This window comes from Calypte anna, chromosome 13 (genome assembly GCF_003957555.1).
Source record: "Calypte anna isolate BGI_N300 chromosome 13, bCalAnn1_v1.p, whole genome shotgun sequence".
Classification (NCBI taxonomy): domain Eukaryota; kingdom Metazoa; phylum Chordata; class Aves; order Apodiformes; family Trochilidae; genus Calypte; species Calypte anna.
The window spans coordinates 10,537,114-10,553,498 of record NC_044259.1 but is presented as its reverse complement, the minus strand read 5'-3'; the positions used below and the strand labels follow the sequence as shown (position 1 = coordinate 10,553,498).

Genomic DNA, 16,385 nt, shown 5'->3' with positions numbered 1-16,385 from the left:
CAGATGTGTGGATTTTGTCCTTCAGTTTTATTTGTGGTGTTTTGACAACTGCAGATCTACAGAATAGGCTGTAAAAAAACTTTTGTTGCTTTGAAGCTTCAAAAATACAAAGACTTCTGACTCTGTGTGGCAATTCATTAATATGCCTGGAGGCACAAAGGTACCTGTGATTTCTGCTCTTCCTTCTGTTTCCACTTTCCTGCTTCTCTCTTCATCCTCACACATTAGCAACATTTTGTTGCATGTATGCTACAAGGAAAAGAGAGAAATTCTCTGAGTTCCATAATAAAATATTTTCCCAAATAGGAGTCATAGCCTCAAAACTTCTCTATGAGAGGAAATAGCTGAGACTGGGCCTGAATATTTTTAGTCTGACCCTCTAACACTGTGTTACAGCTGTTTAAATGTGTTCTTTTATTATTTGTATTTTAATAGATAGTGTTTCTGTTGCCCTTAAATTCTCAGTACAATGTATGAACACACTGAGGGCAGTGTGGGCCATTTCTCTCTACCACCTCTCACAGCCCAGAGAGAACCATCACACTAATTGGCCACAACTTTTCACCAGTCCATGTGTGAATGAACACAAGTGCCCAAGCTCATGCAAAGTTTCTGGGTCACTGCTTTTCTAAGAAAATTTCTAATAACTCATTAACAAGGAAAATGTGTTCCTGAGCCATATCTTGTCCCTTTTGAGCTGGCTGAATAGTGGCATTTTTCTATTCTATTGTATATTCAGAACAACAACAACAACAAAACTATTTTAAAATTCTTTTTCAAAAATAAATTCTCAAGGAATGGAAATACTGCTGTCCATGGGTTCTCACGTTGCCTTTCTGCTGATCCATCCACACTCCTGTTATCTCTTTGGATTTACTTATGCTACAGCAATCTAGGACACTGCCTCCCTTCATCAGTAGTTGTAGTGATTTGTGAAATGAATAATATATTCTCCTTGATACACCTTAGAAATGTTCCTGGTGGTTTTCCTATCCTCATTCAGTTCAGTCCCTGCTAAACAGGCAGTAATGTCATTATTCTGTCCCTGAATTCCCAAGCTCAGCTACAGCTGGTACCACCCAGCTGAGGGGAGCTAAGAAATTCTCTCCATCAGTATAAAAACCAAACCCTGGCACTGCAGAAATCCATAAACAAGAAGAGGAAAAGCACAGTTACTTAATCAGCCCCACTCTGATGCTAACCAGAGAGAGGAAAACCAAAACCAATATAACTTTAATTAAGAGAAAGCAAGCACAGCACTGGAAGCCAGGAGTCTTTCCAAGGCTTTCAGAAAGGCAGACAACCACTGCTGTAAATTTTGTATCACATCAATCAGAAAACTAAATGAGATTTATGTCTCCTGAATAGAGGCTATGAGGCTGGATCACCTTCTGTTGTGAAGTGTTTAAAAGAGGGACCATACAACATTCCAGGGGTTTGAATATAGCTTTTCATACATGCACAATGTGTCCCACCAGGATAATTACATGGAAATTTAAGATATTTTGCTTTACAAAGCAATGTAAACATGGTTACATTGGGTGATGCTCTTTCCTAAAGATGTGTACACATTTGGTGTTGTAAAATCTATTTAAAAAAGGAATTACCTCATCTAAAAAACAGTAAATACCATAGGGTTGACAGCAGAAGTAGCTGTAACTACACTCAAAATAAATTTCCTTCCCAGTTTTCTAGAGACTAAATTTCTCTAATTTCATTCTTCACAGTCAAATTATTCCCATCTTAAAACTGGCCATTTCTGGAGGGTCTGTCCTTTTTGATTTTTTGTTGCTTTTCAGGATATACCCTGATCATGGCCAGTGAATTTCTTCTGACTTTATTCTCTGAAACACCACTTAAATTCCAGCAGACGTCGTTCTACCGCTGGGTCTCCACTGCCACCTCCTGAACAGAAAGGAAAATGAACTTCTTGCAGTGCTGCTTTTCTCTGGTACATCTATAAAGGAATTTTTTGAAAGCACTTTGCTCAGCACGAAAATCGGTGGCTGAAACTGCTTTGCAAGCTGTCTACAGAGGCTTCAAAAAAGGTTCAAAATTAAAAGCTAATTATTCTAAACTTCTGATAGATTTCATCCTTTTTCAGTTGAAGACCTGTCTGAAAATGGGAATTTCTTGCTAGTTCCCATTCATTGCATTTTCATAATAAACAGTTATTTCGGCCACTTCTATTCCAGGGAAAAATTCCTTCTGACAGGAGGGACCCAAAATACCCTAGAACCAAAATTTCCCTGATTCCAGGTAACCAATTCTGAGAGGTTCTTCAGCATTAGGTGGTGGGGTTCTGGGGTTTGGTTTTGGTTTGGTTGGTTGGTTGGTTGGTTGGTTTGTGGGGGTTTTTTGGGTTTGTTTTTTGTTTTGTTTTGTTTTTTGGGTTTGTTGGTTTTTTGTTTTATTTTGGGTTTTTTGGTTGGTTTGTTGTTGGTTTGTGGACTTTTTAGGGCTTTTTTTTTTCTTTAGTTGATTGGTTTTTTGGTTTGTTTTTTTTGGTTGGTTAGTTGGGTTTTTCATTAAACAGGACTTTCACAGACCTGTAACACCAGGATTTGGCTTTTCTTGGAGCATTTCTCCCCACTGGAAACACGACTGATGTTTTTTCACCAGAATGGATGTTTTTAGGGGTGTGAACCGGTCCCTGCCTTCCCCGCACCCCAACCCTGCCGGGAGCATCACCGGGGCGTCCCCCAGCTCTGTCCCTGGGCTAGGAAACATCAATTCCCTGTCAGCAATACAAATTATTTTCTTGTCAGCAATCAGAGCGAACAGTCACAGCAGAGGGGATAGCTTTGGAGCAGAAAATCGGGTTTATTAGGTATTTTTTTCCTGTTAGCATCAAGCAGGGACGACTCCCCCCGGGACTTTCTTGTCAGCTGTTCCTGAGCATGACTTAGAATCACTTCTATCCAGTCTGGGGTGAGCAGGGATGCTCCAGGGGAGTTCAGGTCATCTGGGTTCCAGAAGCGCAGCTGCTCCTCAGCCTCATACTCCTCACTGTCTTGTGTCTTCCAGTGCTCTTCACAGCTGCTGGAGGCAATGTGGGGGGGATGTGGCTCCTCACTCAGTGGCTCAATGACTGTCACCTCAGCAAAGTCCTCCACCTCCTCCTGGAACTCGGGCAGGGAGTGCCGGCCGTAGCGTTTGCCACCTTTGATGTACTTGGGCTGTGCTTCTGGGGAAGAATCTGTTTCTTGGAAGTGCTCTTCATTTGAGAGGGTTCTGGATAGGATAAGTGCTTCTTTAAATTGGTCAAAATGGACCCTGCCTAGGAGGTTGCCTTGGAGCAGGGTTTGCTGGAGTGCTGGGGCCATCTCCTCCAGGTGCAGCATGTGGCAGAGGTCAGTGAGCTCCTCCTGCCCCAGGGACCCCGTGCCCGTGGTGTCAAAGCTGTCAAAGAGCTCCTTGAGGCGAGCTTCACACTGGTCCTGCTCAGCTTCCTCCATCCCACAGCCTGCCACCAAAACCTGGCCGCCTGCGCCCCTTCCCCGCCGCCCCCGGCCCGCACACGCGGCTCAACCGCGCCGGGAAGGGGTTCCAGGCGTGGCAGAGCGATCAACCTGGATACCGAACCTCTCGAATGAACACGTCTGCCGAGTTCATGACGAGGAGGAGGGAACCGGCGGTACCATTTTTGGACCGCTCCGCTCCCCTCAGGACTCTCAGAGCCAGAGCGGCCCTGCAGCTCCGTGAAAACCTTAAAACCCTACATGAATGGCACCCCAACCCACACAGCTTCTTTGAGCTCTCCACTGAGCGGGGCCCGGGGAAAGGACGGTCCGGTCAGCGCCCCGGTTCCTTCCCCATCACTCCCCCCCTCAGGAGCCGCCATGGCCCCCGCGGGGGCGGAGCTTCCCCCCGGTGCCCGTCAGGGTTCGGCCCCGCCCCTCCCCGCCGCTAGGGGGCGGCCTTTGTTCTACGTCCGCTCTTTGTGCCGTGCGTCTGACGTCACGGTGCGCAGAAGCCGCGAGAGGGAGAGCGAGAGGGAGGAGAGGAGGAAGCGGTTTCTCCGTGCTCGGTCGCGGGCGCCATTTTGTTTGTGTGCGGAGGGCGGAGACGGCGCTCGCTCTCTTTTTCTTTCAGCTGTAAGTGGCGGCGGCGGCGGCTTTCTTCCTCGGGTTCGTTGCTTTTTTCCTTTTTCCCCTCCCTTACGTTTCCAGCGAGCCGAGGCAGAGGGGCGTAGAGGGTTAGTGTGGGGGGCAGCGTCGCCTTTGCGGTCCTAGGGACTGGGTGAGCTTCGAGCCCCGCGTGAGGGGTTGAATGTAGAAATGTTAGGGTGGGAGGAGGGGTTCTATGCACAGGGCCCTCCCGGTTAAAGCCTCTTGTGGCAGAGAGGGCTTTTTTGAGGTGCGGTTAGGGGTTGGGGCAGGCAGGGCCGGGGCCTCCTGTGTGGTAAAAACGTTTAGGGTGGGGGCCACGCAGCTCTTGCTCTTGAGGCCGATCTGCATGGAGGTGTCTGGCGCTTGCCCAGATGGCAACAGATGAACCCTTCCTCACCCTTACGGCTCCAGAGGCCTCTTGAGGGAAAACCGACGTGGAGATGGACTTCGTGGCCGTGGTCTGGGGTTGTTGGCGTCTTCTGCAGGACCTGTACCTGTGTATTGGTCCCCAAGACGCTCAGATCGGCCCAGCCCAAGGGACTTTGGTCATCTCAGAGGAATAAGCCTTTGACCTCTTCCGATCTGTACAGCCTGCCAAGTTTTTGACAAGAGGCATTTAGAAATTGCTGTGTAGGCAGCTCATGACAGGACTTTGTGGCCTTCTTGAGGCGCTTTACGTATTAATATTTTATAAAAGGTCCTTGGCTCCTATTTGAGAAACGTTCTGGAAAAATATGAGAGTGAAAATGGCTTTTGATGTCGATTAGGGACACATGGTATGGGAATGCATATGTTCATGTTAGCTGTCAGTATTACATAAGTGAAGTCCCTGGTGCATAAATTTAGGAGTGCGTAATAGTAAAAAAACCAATCTCTCAGGTAGCTCCTACTGTAAAATGGATTCTGGCCATTTTGGGCCTCACACAGACCGATTCTATCAGTTTCTTCATCATCTGCGTTTACTTGGCTCCCTTAGGGGCAGGATTTGTGACTTTGGTCTTAATTCCAGTAATTTAGTGTGCCTCTGAGTATAATTTAGCAGCAGTTACTCTTCAACTAAACCTTTTTCCAGTTATCCATGTTGAATGTCCATCCTTCCACCTCTGAGTCTCCATCTCCAGGACACTTTAATGGTTATTTTATTTAGATATTTGTAGCCTGCCTTCTGCCAAGTGGGGAAAATAGAAAATGAAAGGCAGACATAGGTAAAATTCTCTGTTCACATATAACAGAGTATGTGGGGAGAGCTCTTCACCTTGCAAGTAGAATAACTGAAACCTGAGTGTGTTTCATAATTTGAGTTATGTAAGTTGAAAACAATAAAATGGATATAGAGCTGGGTACGAAGAGAAGGAATTTGGGCATATAAATAAGACACTATTTGGTTTTGTGTTGATCCTTTAGGCATTTTTTTTGTCATTTGATACTTTAATATTTTTTAATGTATCATAAGTGAATTAAGATTTTTATGAGACCTAGGTCATGACTGACTCAAAAGGTGTACCAGTCACTTGTTTTTGTGCAGTTTGTCACTATGCATTGTATTTGTGCTTTGAAAGCAAAAGATCAGTGAGGTTGTCAGCTTTTGTTTTTAACTGCCAGCCTGTCACAAAATCACAAAAGCAAGGGGAAAACTTCTTCAGAAGAGGCGTGCCATTTATGTGTTCTAAAAGTTTCCTCCTTCTTGCCTCCAGCTGGAACAGAGGCAGCCACTGTTGTCTTCCTAAATTTACACAATCATTATTTAATTTTTTAGTACTATCTTTGTTTCTAAACTACTTTTCTTGCTGTCACTGCTTATTATGGAAACTTTCTTGTCCTGAGTTAGTTCATTCTTCAGAACATACTGAAACAGAAATGCAAGCTTAATTCTTATTTTCAGAAACTGCTGCCAAAGAAGACTAAACAATGGTTCCTTTTGTTACACTCTTCAATTCTACAGTTGTGCATGACTTTCCTTTCTTTCCAGTTGTGCATGTACCTGTTTGAACACAGAATTCCTGCATATAACATCCAGCAGTGCAAGCTGGTGGGTTTTGCTTTGGCCATCAGCCAAACTGTAAAACACCCTCACACCTGCCTGCTGATACAGCTCAAAGAATGGTGGCTTGCCCTCATAGTACTGCAGAGTTCTGAGTTAATTTATTGGAGTTCACTGTGATTGTTGCTGAAACTTTAAAAAGCATCTGCTTAACAGTAATCTGTTAATAGTTTTATGAGAGAAGTTTTAAAAATGATTTAACATACTTTTGTGTAGTAACTTACATACCAAACAGTATGAAGAGCTAAATCCAGGTTTTGTTGGAGAGGATGTTTGAAGATTGAGGTCCTCTCCAACAGAAGACTTCAGTACGGAAATTGTTCTGCTTAGTCACTTGAGAGTTTATTTAAAACAGGCTTTAATTACATGGTTGAAGCTATTAAGAGGAGATGAGTTGGCCTATTTACTCTAGGTTTTTGTTTTGTAACAGTGTTACATTGTTGGGATGAGAAAGCTATGTCTACTGAACCAAAACCAAAATAATGCATAGGGGAAGCTGATGAAAAAGAGTTGAGGAAATTGTTCTTTCTAGTCCTGTCATATTTGATCACACTGCAGCAGTTGAGTTGCACCTACAGATACAGTGTAATGCATTTGTCTTTTATGTGTCTGCCTGTTTGTTTTTTCAGAGGGAGATGAGGCACTCAAAGCATTCCCATTGTCCGGAATGGGACGAGAGGAAGAGCTGGGATCAGAGGAAGCACAGTAGCAGCCGTAAACGCAGGAAAAGGTCCCACAGCAGTGGACAAGAAAGCAAACACTATAAATCAAATCGCCTTTCAGAAAGGTATAAGACTCTGAACTGAGTATCACAAGTGTTTCTTATGTCTAATATATACATGTTTACAGGAGAAGTGGTTTTGAGTGCCCAAAGTTGGCAAATCCTTAAGGTTTGGATCCCTTAAAACAAGTTTCAGAGGTAGCTGGTTTTGTTAAGGTAGTGCCTGAACCATTGAATTGGAATTCTTTAATAAAAATAAATGTTACTGGTTTGCTTCACTGTTGTCAGTTAAGTATCAGTGTTGAATACAGCATATATTACATTTCAAGTAAAATATGCCTTTTCATTTACTTAATGTGTACAAAAGGAAAAGGTTTCTTAATCATTGAATGCAATGGTAAGTATGAGTTTGTCTTACTAATTTGGAGGTGGTTTGCTTTTTCTCCCACGCTGTTTCCACTGGAAGGATGTGTTTTTCTTTTTTCCTTGGGAAGATGATCCCATGGGCTCTTCTTTTGAGAACTCATGCTTATTAAATGCTGGAAGTAGTAGGTGTACATTGGTATGGGGGCTTTCTTAAGCCCCTCAGCAGCTTTCTTAAAGGTTTTCTTCAGTACAATAGTTCCTTGATCAGGTTCTCTGAGGTTTTTAATGTTTAATGCAGAGCACTAAGAACAATGCTGCTTCTCAGTCTCCAGGTTTTATTTTCCTTTTTAACATTGATTATTGAAAGCATATAAGGGGATTATTGCTGTAACAAGTGTTTTATCCTTTGACTTTATAGATTGTAATTGAGTTACTCAGTATATTTTAGGAAATGTTTCTCCTTTTTGAGTCTGAGTTTCTTTCTTACTGTGCAAACTGTGGATGAATTACATACTGTTCATATGGATGGCTGCCGTGTATTGGAGACTGATAATGTTGTTAGATTTCTAATAAAGTAACATCAAAAGCTCCACTATTTTTGGGGAGGGAGTCAACTAGAAACCATTGTTGATGTAAAGGCAGATACTGTGTAACTCTGTAACTCAGCTCAAGTCACTTATCTTGTTGGAACCTCAAGTTTTGGAAGTGGAGAACATTCACTTAAAATATATTTTCAGTCATTATTTGGACGATAGAGCCATAAATGAAAGAGACCATCATGACCGGAGATATGTTGAGGAATACAGAAATGACTTCTGTGAAGTATATGACCACAGGCATTATCACAGAGACTATGAAAAGAGTCACCATCATCACTATAGCAAATCCTCTGGTCGGAGCAGGAAAAGTAGTCATAAAAGGAAGCATAAGAGACATCATTGCTCCAGTCACCAATCACATTCGGTATGAGTAATTTTTAACTTTATTATTAATGATTTAGTGGTAATAGACCTCTTAAGTGAGTCTTAGAACTTAAATCCCTGGTCACAGTACTTTAAGAAATGCTGTATTGTTTAAAAAGGATTTGTAGTTGAGTCCATTTGTGGGCATATTGATATGTTCTTGGTTGAGACTTTTGGATCAGGCTGTTGGGTGAGGGGTGGGATTGTTGTCAGTGCTAGTCAAACAAGGTGAACATAGGTGGCTGTTAGGTAAGACCACTGGGATTAATCTGAAAAATGTTATTTTAAAATTGAAAGCAGGTAACCCGTTTCGAAGTACAGATGTCAATTGTTAGTTTTAGATCATAGTGAACTATGTTTTTTCAGGCAGTTGCCATACATCCTATTACTAAAAGTAAGTGAAGTGACATGCCTTTTTAATATGAGCATAATTGGAACTCTGAAACCTGCATGTCTGGTAAATTGATAAGAACAAGTTCTGCAGTTCTACATCTGGTTCCAGAAAACTTTGATAAGCCCCATGCCTGGCTAATGGCAGCTAATGTCTCACTGAAGATGGGATAAGTTTGCTGCTTACCTTCTTTGAAGGCACTCTGGATTTCTCAGTATTGGCATGATGCCCACTGGTACATATTGAACTCCAGGTGCTTTGTGTCACATTTCTCCAGTAGAAGACAGCAAGTTGTATTAGTGCAAATTAGGGACTTCAGAATAATTTTTCTTCTCTCTAAACACGAGGGAAGTAAAATTACTTGATATTTTTTAATGCTTACATTATATAAAGTGTCTGTTTTGAAATAGAAGTATTTCACCTGACTGTAAGTTTAGATATGTAAATAAATACCATTGTTTGCTATTTGCTAGCAAAGTATTAGGAATAGTGATGTTGCATTCTTAATCTGTTTTCAGTTAAACCACTGTTTGAGAAACAAAATTGTGTTGTTTTTTTCTGTTGCCTTATCACTTTAAGTATTTATCTGAAAATCTGTTCCTTGCCATGTTTTTCTTCTGTAACATAAACTGTGCCCTGTGAATTTCTGGGGACTGAATTTGAAATTGCTCCTGCCAACTGTTCGTGGCCTGGTGTGTAACTGAATGCCTGAATATCTCCCCGCTGAATGAATTGCCTATTCTGCCCTGAATTCACTCTGATAAATTGATTGGCTGGACGATCTTGGTGCCGTTTCCAGAAGAGCCACCGAAGGAAAAGATCCAGGAGTGTAGAGGATGATGAGGAGGGTCACCTGATCTGTGAAAGTGGAGACGTTCTAAGAGCAAGATGTATAGAACATTTTTCAACACTTTTTAAAAACTTTTCAGCAAAAAATCTGTTTAGAATAGTATGTCAGAGGAGGGGGGCTAAAGAAATCTTCATTGCTCTTTTTGTTCTGTTTTTTTTGTGCTTTTTTGTTTTCTTGCATATCTTCTTTTCTGTAGAATTTAAATACTGTGTTCAAAAAGTTCCAATTAGTAAATGAACTTGAGCCTTGAGATTAGAACAAGAGATAGGTTTTTGCTAACTGTTTTCATGACACCTGTCCAATAAAATAATGCATTGAGATGCTGAGATTTAAAGTAATTATGCTTTTGTAATGGCACATTTTAAAATCTACATTAATAATATTCATTCTTATTTAAGTACTTTTATAATTCTAACTTGTGTTTGTTCTTTTTAGATGAAATTGTTGCGACTTTAGGAGAAGGAGCTTTTGGAAAAGTAGTGGAGTGCATAGATCATGATATGTAAGTATTGGTTATCTGTATAACTTGAGTCTCATAACAAGAGGCACCACTTAGCTCAGAAATTTCAGCTCAGGGACATTTTCTTTAAAGGAACATTTCAGTTCAAAGAAAGAGTTACAGTATATTTAAGAAATAAATTATACTGGTTCTGAGAGCTACTTTGTAAGCTTATTTCTAGCAGAAAATTTCTGAAGATGTTCAGGTGATAACAGGTCTGTCCCTCACTATTTTTGAAGCTCTTCAGTCGTCTGTTTCAACATTACAAATGTTTCTTGTTTCTTCTGGTGCTCTGTGAAAGGCCCTTAGATGATACTGACTTTATACAGGTTGGTATAGAGAAATACTTCCTTTCCTCTAGGCTTTTGAGAATGCCTTGAATTTGCTTAACAACATTTCTTGGAAAACATATGCTTAGAGAGGGTTTCTTTCAAAAATAATCATTTTTAAAGCTATACTTTATTTTCAATACACATTATATAACCACATAGTGCAAACTACTAAGTAGATGTCATCTACATGTTCAAAGAGGGAGACCTGTGTTTTGCTTTGTTATGTTTTTCTGTTGGATCTCTAAGTGTTGTTGCCATATCTAGAGAATGTGAGGGTGTGTAAAGAGTATGGAATTGATTACAGAGACTGACATTTGGAAGATAATGGTAGGGAGATGCCGAGGAAGGAGTTTTGGTTCTTAATGAAAGTAGTTGCTTGGAACTGATCAAGCTCTGAATTCTTTCCTGAGTCTCCATAATCAGAATAATCCTTTGAAAGTTTTCTGAATGCACAATACTCCAGTATCCAACCCGATTTTGATAGAATGGGTACTTGTAATAGGGAGGGGAGGAAAGTTATTGTATTTCCATGACTTTTGCATGTGGTAGGAATTTTTAACAGTTAGTAAAACTCAGATAATTTTCCCATATGTTTCATATCTGCAGTTCCGTGACTTCCTTTCAGTATTTTTCTTCTGCTTCTGGTTGGTTTGTTATTTCATTTCACAATTAAGTCTGCTTAGCAGCTTGAGATTGTGTTGTGAGGGCAGATTGGTCTCAAGTCATTAAGAGTCTAAATAGCCCTAGAGACAGCCTCATAGTTTGAATGTTACACTGAGTGCAGGTCAATTTTCACTAGTACAAAATCTTCAGAATCTAATCTTCAAGAAGTTACTGCAGCACCTTCCTCAGTAAGAACTTTGCTAATTTTTTAAAATCATCTTGCAGGGGGATTCCTGGTGTTTGCTCTACCTTAGATGAGATCATAAAACTGAGAAGTAGTTAGCTTAGCATATACTGTGAGCACTTGACAAAGGAAAGATGGGTATTGCATTTCTTTATAAAACCAGTTCTGGTTAAGTGCAGTGTTCTTGAGTCAGATTCCTAATCCAACTCGAGTTCTCCATGACATTAAATCTTGCTGTATTAAAATCAAACTGCTTTGGAGCTGTAGGTGTTTAACACTAATTAATTAAGTTGGTGTTGCTATTCTGTTTTTTAAAGGAGAGGAATGCATGTAGCAGTTAAAATAGTGAAAAATGTTGGTAGATACCGGGAAGCAGCCCGTTCAGAAATACAGGTTTTGGAACACTTAAACACCATGGATCCAAGCAGCACTTTGTAAGTATAAAATTCAAATAGTCAGCATACAGACGATTGCAAAAGACTCAAAAAAAAAAAGAATTTTCACTTTTTTTTTCTTTTTTCTTTTTTTTTTTTTTAAAGCCGCTGTGTCCAGATGCTGGAATGGTTTGACCATCATGGCCATGTTTGCATTGTTTTTGAGCTCCTGGGACTCAGTACTTATGATTTTATTAAGGAAAACAGCTTCCTGCCATTTCATATTAATGACATTAGAAATATGGCTTATCAAATTTGCCAGTCTATAAACTGTAAGTAAATCTCAGTACTCTTATAAGTTGGTGGTTTTTTTCCTTTATTAAATTAATATATTAATTGTAGAATACTGTTTCTTTTCTCCTTTTAGTTTTACACCATAATAAACTCACTCATACAGATTTAAAGCCTGAAAATATCTTGTTTGTGGAGTCTGATTATATCGTGAAGTACAATGCCAAGATGGTGAGTTTGTTCTTTGTTTCTCCCAACTTGAACTGGGCTACTTCTGTCTTCATCTGAATTTTCCTTTTTAAAAAAAAGAAGTATGTGTAGAAAAGTCAAGTGATAGTGTTACATTTCTTAGAAGAGAGCACAAAAAGTTTCTCTGCAGAGAGCAACTGAGTCAAAGTAAACTGTTCCATTTGATAAGTAGTTAAGTTCTTTACTATTTAATGATGATCTGGCTTTCATAGGAAGCATAGTGTTAATAGCTTTGAATTAGCTAGGTTGTTTCCCTTGTATTTCTAAGCTATTTGGAGCACTTTTTTTAAAGCATCCCTGTGTTTGAGAGGAGAGTCAACTGATGCTTTCTGCCTTACTGAAGCTGAAGTGCCTGTCAGTGTTGCAGTCCTTGGCTTTGTAGCTGAGATAAATTTCCTGTTTGTAATGATTCTGGGGTGTTGATCATTGGGCAGTGTTATAATTGGCATGGGCCCTGAGCAGGACTATTTTTAACCACTGTCTTCCTTCTAAATGCTGGAAAACATTAAGACAGAAGTGTTTCTGCACAGATCACTTCTAGCACAGGCAGAAATACGTTTCTTTTTATGTTGCTGTTCTTTTTTTCAAGTGTAAGAACTTTTTTACACAGAAAAAAAACAACAGTGTGGACATCACTGCCTGTGGTTTATTCATAGGGCTTGATTTTATTTTTATATTTTATTTATTTTATATAAATATAAAATATATATTTTATATATATTTTATTTTTATATATTTTATTTTTAACCTTGCATAAATGAGTGTATCCACCAATGGAACAGAAAAAACCAAAATGGTTAATTAATTGAAGTTAACTTGAGGGTTAATGGAAGAGGAAAGGAGCCCTGTACTGTGGGGAAGGTCTTTTTACTCAGCTGTTTTCAGTGCTCAGACTTAATCACTTTGTTACCAGCTCCTCTTCCTATGAGCTTGACATGAATAGGAAGCAATATATGTGGGAGGAGAGTTTTTATTACAGAAGTTTAATATTTAGTGTTTTGTATTCATTAGTATTTTCAAAATAAATAAAGGTAAAATTGATACCTTTTGCTTAAACCACCATTGGCATCTTTGTTTCCTTGCAGAAGCGAGATGAACGCACTCTAAAAAACACAGACATCAAGGTTGTTGATTTTGGAAGTGCAACTTTTGATGATGAGCATCACAGCACATTAGTATCTACAAGACATTATAGAGCTCCTGAGGTTATTTTAGGTCAGTAAAGACTTCTGAACTTTGACAGCTAATTACAGTCCATTAAAATGTCTACTTCATAAACTGAAGAGCTGCTCATAGTTCTTACTGTGCAGCCATCTCTCACAGATGGCAGTATGAGAATCCCTGAAGTATTTCAGGAAAAGAAATACTTTAAAACTGTTGAAACATTCCTTTCCTACTTTCTCCTACCAAGGTTTTGGAAAAGTGTGGAGGGGGAAAATGGGCACCAGTAAGTCCGTGGAAACTGGGGGTGTGTTTGGTAGATTGCAGGTTTTGGAAACATATTAAAAAACAAACTTTGGCTGTTTTACAGCACTGGGATGGTCGCAGCCTTGTGATGTTTGGAGTATTGGTTGTATTCTGATTGAGTATTACCTGGGATTTACAGTGTTTCAGGTACGTACATACAGTTAAGTTAAAAGTTTTTCATACAGACTACTGATTTTGATCTTTTAATGACATGTACTTAACTTTTACTGTAAAAAAGGCAAATTGTACAGGCTTTTAAGTATTAAATAGATGAGACTGTAAAGACAGCATGCTTATATGAAAAGGTGATGTCTTTGAGATCCTCTCCTTCAGATTACTAAAGTCATCTGTTCTGCCTTTTTGGATGGTGGAAGTCTGCCTAGAGTCTAAAGATACTGCTGGTATTAGAAGTAAAGAAAACATACACAAAACTTGATTCATTAACTCAGCAGTCATCTTAGCCAAGGAAAGTGCTGTATAGAGAACTTCACTGCATAACTTTATTTTAATAAATTAAAGTGAAAAGGTATACAGGTAGTGTGACAGTACCCCAGCAAACATCTAGGTTGTAGATGACTGTTAATACCAAGTGGCTGAGAGTAGAAAAATGTGTTAAATGCCCTCATTACTTTTTCCACACAGACACATGATAGTAAAGAACATTTGGCTATGATGGAAAGAATACTGGGGCCTCTGCCAACTCACATGATCAAGAAATCCAGGTAAGTTCATTATAGAAGAAGTAAGTTTCCTAATACTTTCTTATTATAAGAGAAATTGTAATGTTTCTGATGTTAGCTGTGAGCTTCTGAAGATAAGGAAACTTCCAGTCTTCTTGTTACAAAATTGTGTCAGATTTAGGTGAATTAAGTAGTTGACAATAGTCCTCTTCTCTGGTTCTAGTCTGAGTTGCCAGCAACCAAAATGTCACTGCCAGCCTCTTGAACAGTAACTGAATATGAATGTATTTAAGTCTTCACAGCTAAGTTTGGAGAGGGCACCAAAACAGTATTAGACACCCATTGTTCTTTAAACTGAGAAAATAAAGGACTTGCTGTCATCAGAAGATTTTATTTTGAAAGGAAAAGGTTTTCAGTGGCTTCTTTGTGGATTGGAATCCTAAAGAGCCTGTTTCATACATCCTGTGACAATGGTAGTGCAAGAGCAAGAGTTCTGTGTGAATAAATCCTATCTAAAAATGAGTTACTCCCAAATGCAGAGGGAAATGCAGGAACACTTCTGGTATTTCAGAACTTCTTCTATAAGAATGTGCCCACTTTACACACCTGACTCTATCTTCAAATTATTTTCCTGGTTATGCAGAAAGCATTACTTCCACCATGACCAACTGGACTGGGATGAACACAGTTCTGCAGGACGATATGTTAGGAGGCGCTGTAAACCTTTAAAGGTGGGAGACAACATTTTTAATATTTCCTTGGAACTGCAGTTGTTCTGAAACATCTCTTTAAAATACTTGAGTTTTGTTGTTTTTTTTTTTCCTCCAGGAATTCATGCATTGCCAGGACACAGATCATCAAAGTCTGTTTGACCTTGTGCGCAGGATGCTGGAATATGATCCAGCTAAAAGAATTACTCTTGATGAAGCCTTGCAGCATCCTTTTTTTGAACCATTAAATAAATAAATTGAAATGTCTTCTATGCTTCTCCAAGGAGATTTCCTAGACTGTGTCAGTCAACAGAGGTTGCATGAAACTTTTGTAAACGTTAAATTATTTTGTACAGTTAAGTCTGTAAATATTTACATATGTTTTGTATAACTGTTATGTTTACCTTGTTGGACAGTTGTAGTCTGGGTATCAAAGTGAAAAATAAAAGTAATTTTCATATTTGAAAATGGTTTTCTCTTTGAATCTGCACCTTCCTCTTCTGCAGATGGGGGGCTAGCTAAGCATCTGACAGGAGGTGAGGAGCCTCTGAGATAGCTGAACAAACTGAAAACATCAAATGTTTTTAATGAGCTTCCTTTTATTAGTTGTAGAGAAAAGATTTTAAGGGCTAAGGCTACTTCATCATACTGTGTCACTGATCATGGCAATTGGAAATGTGGGTGAAATCAGTGTCTGTTCTATTGAGGTATCTCTTGTGGGTCTCCTGTTTCCTAGATTCTCTGTTCAACAGCATGCATTGCTCTGGCTGGCTCATCAGTCTCTTGGACAAGGAAACTTGTTTGGTGCATTCACTGTTTAGGTATTTCTGGGCTTTTTTTTTTTTTTTTTAAGGTCCGAAAAGTAACATTCCATAATCTCAATTTTGTTTTGATTCTTTAGAGATCAATATTTCCATGATCAAGTTTCTAGAAGGATTGCATTGCCCCTGGAATGTAATGCAGAAGAATACTGCATGCAACAGAATGGTGACATTTTTAAACCCTTCTCTTGCAATAGTAACAAGATCATTCTGAAGCCTTCAAATACTTAATTCTGTGGAGCTTTATCTCTATTTACTGATACATTGGTAACCTTGGCAGCTGCCAAACACTGTCATGGGACTATGAGGACAGATTTTCATCTGGGACTCCTATACTACTTCCTAAGCTCCATTTATGCACTTCAGTAGTTTTCACTCTTTATGTTAAGATGATGTTTTCTTGGTTTTGTTCAACACTTCTTTAATCTGTTTAACACAGTGTGGCTGGCTTGCTCAGCAGGAGGAAGGGCAGCTTCCTTGTAGGGTCCATTCAGGCTGGCTGTCAGTGTAGATGCAACAAGCAGGTTTTGGCCATTTATGTTGTTCCTGACTTTACCACGCAAGCCTTTCTTAAGGAAGGAAACAGTAAATTGCTTCAGCTCTGCAGGAGCTTGGCTTTAGGTTGTGTGCTTGCTGAGTAAGTCCTAATGCACAGTAAGATTTTAAACTGAT

The 16,385-nt window shown here is 39.7% G+C and overlaps 1 protein-coding gene across 4 annotated transcripts; it reads left to right on the top strand.

Annotated features, from left to right (window-relative positions):
- Window positions 1-3,797: 3,797 nt before the first annotated feature.
- On the top strand, window positions 3,798-15,360 carry CLK4 (CDC like kinase 4). 4 transcript variants are annotated; one of them, XM_030459100.1, is made up of 13 exons: window positions 3,798-4,097; window positions 6,783-6,940; window positions 7,978-8,203; window positions 9,393-9,483; window positions 9,879-9,945; window positions 11,439-11,555; window positions 11,661-11,827; window positions 11,923-12,017; window positions 13,121-13,250; window positions 13,567-13,649; window positions 14,145-14,224; window positions 14,826-14,913; window positions 15,011-15,360. In XM_030459100.1, exons 1-13 carry the CDS (start codon window positions 3,843-3,845, stop codon window positions 15,146-15,148), a joined length of 1,695 nt encoding a protein of 564 aa, XP_030314960.1. In that variant the 5' UTR covers window positions 3,798-3,842; the 3' UTR covers window positions 15,149-15,360. The 4 variants fall into 4 exon arrangements, with proteins under 4 accessions (XP_030314960.1, XP_030314959.1, XP_030314961.1 ...); XM_030459099.1 differs by having other exon boundaries at window positions 3,798-4,130; XM_030459101.1 differs by lacking the exons at window positions 3,798-4,097; window positions 9,393-9,483.
- The last annotated feature ends 1,025 nt before the right edge of the window (window positions 15,361-16,385 follow it).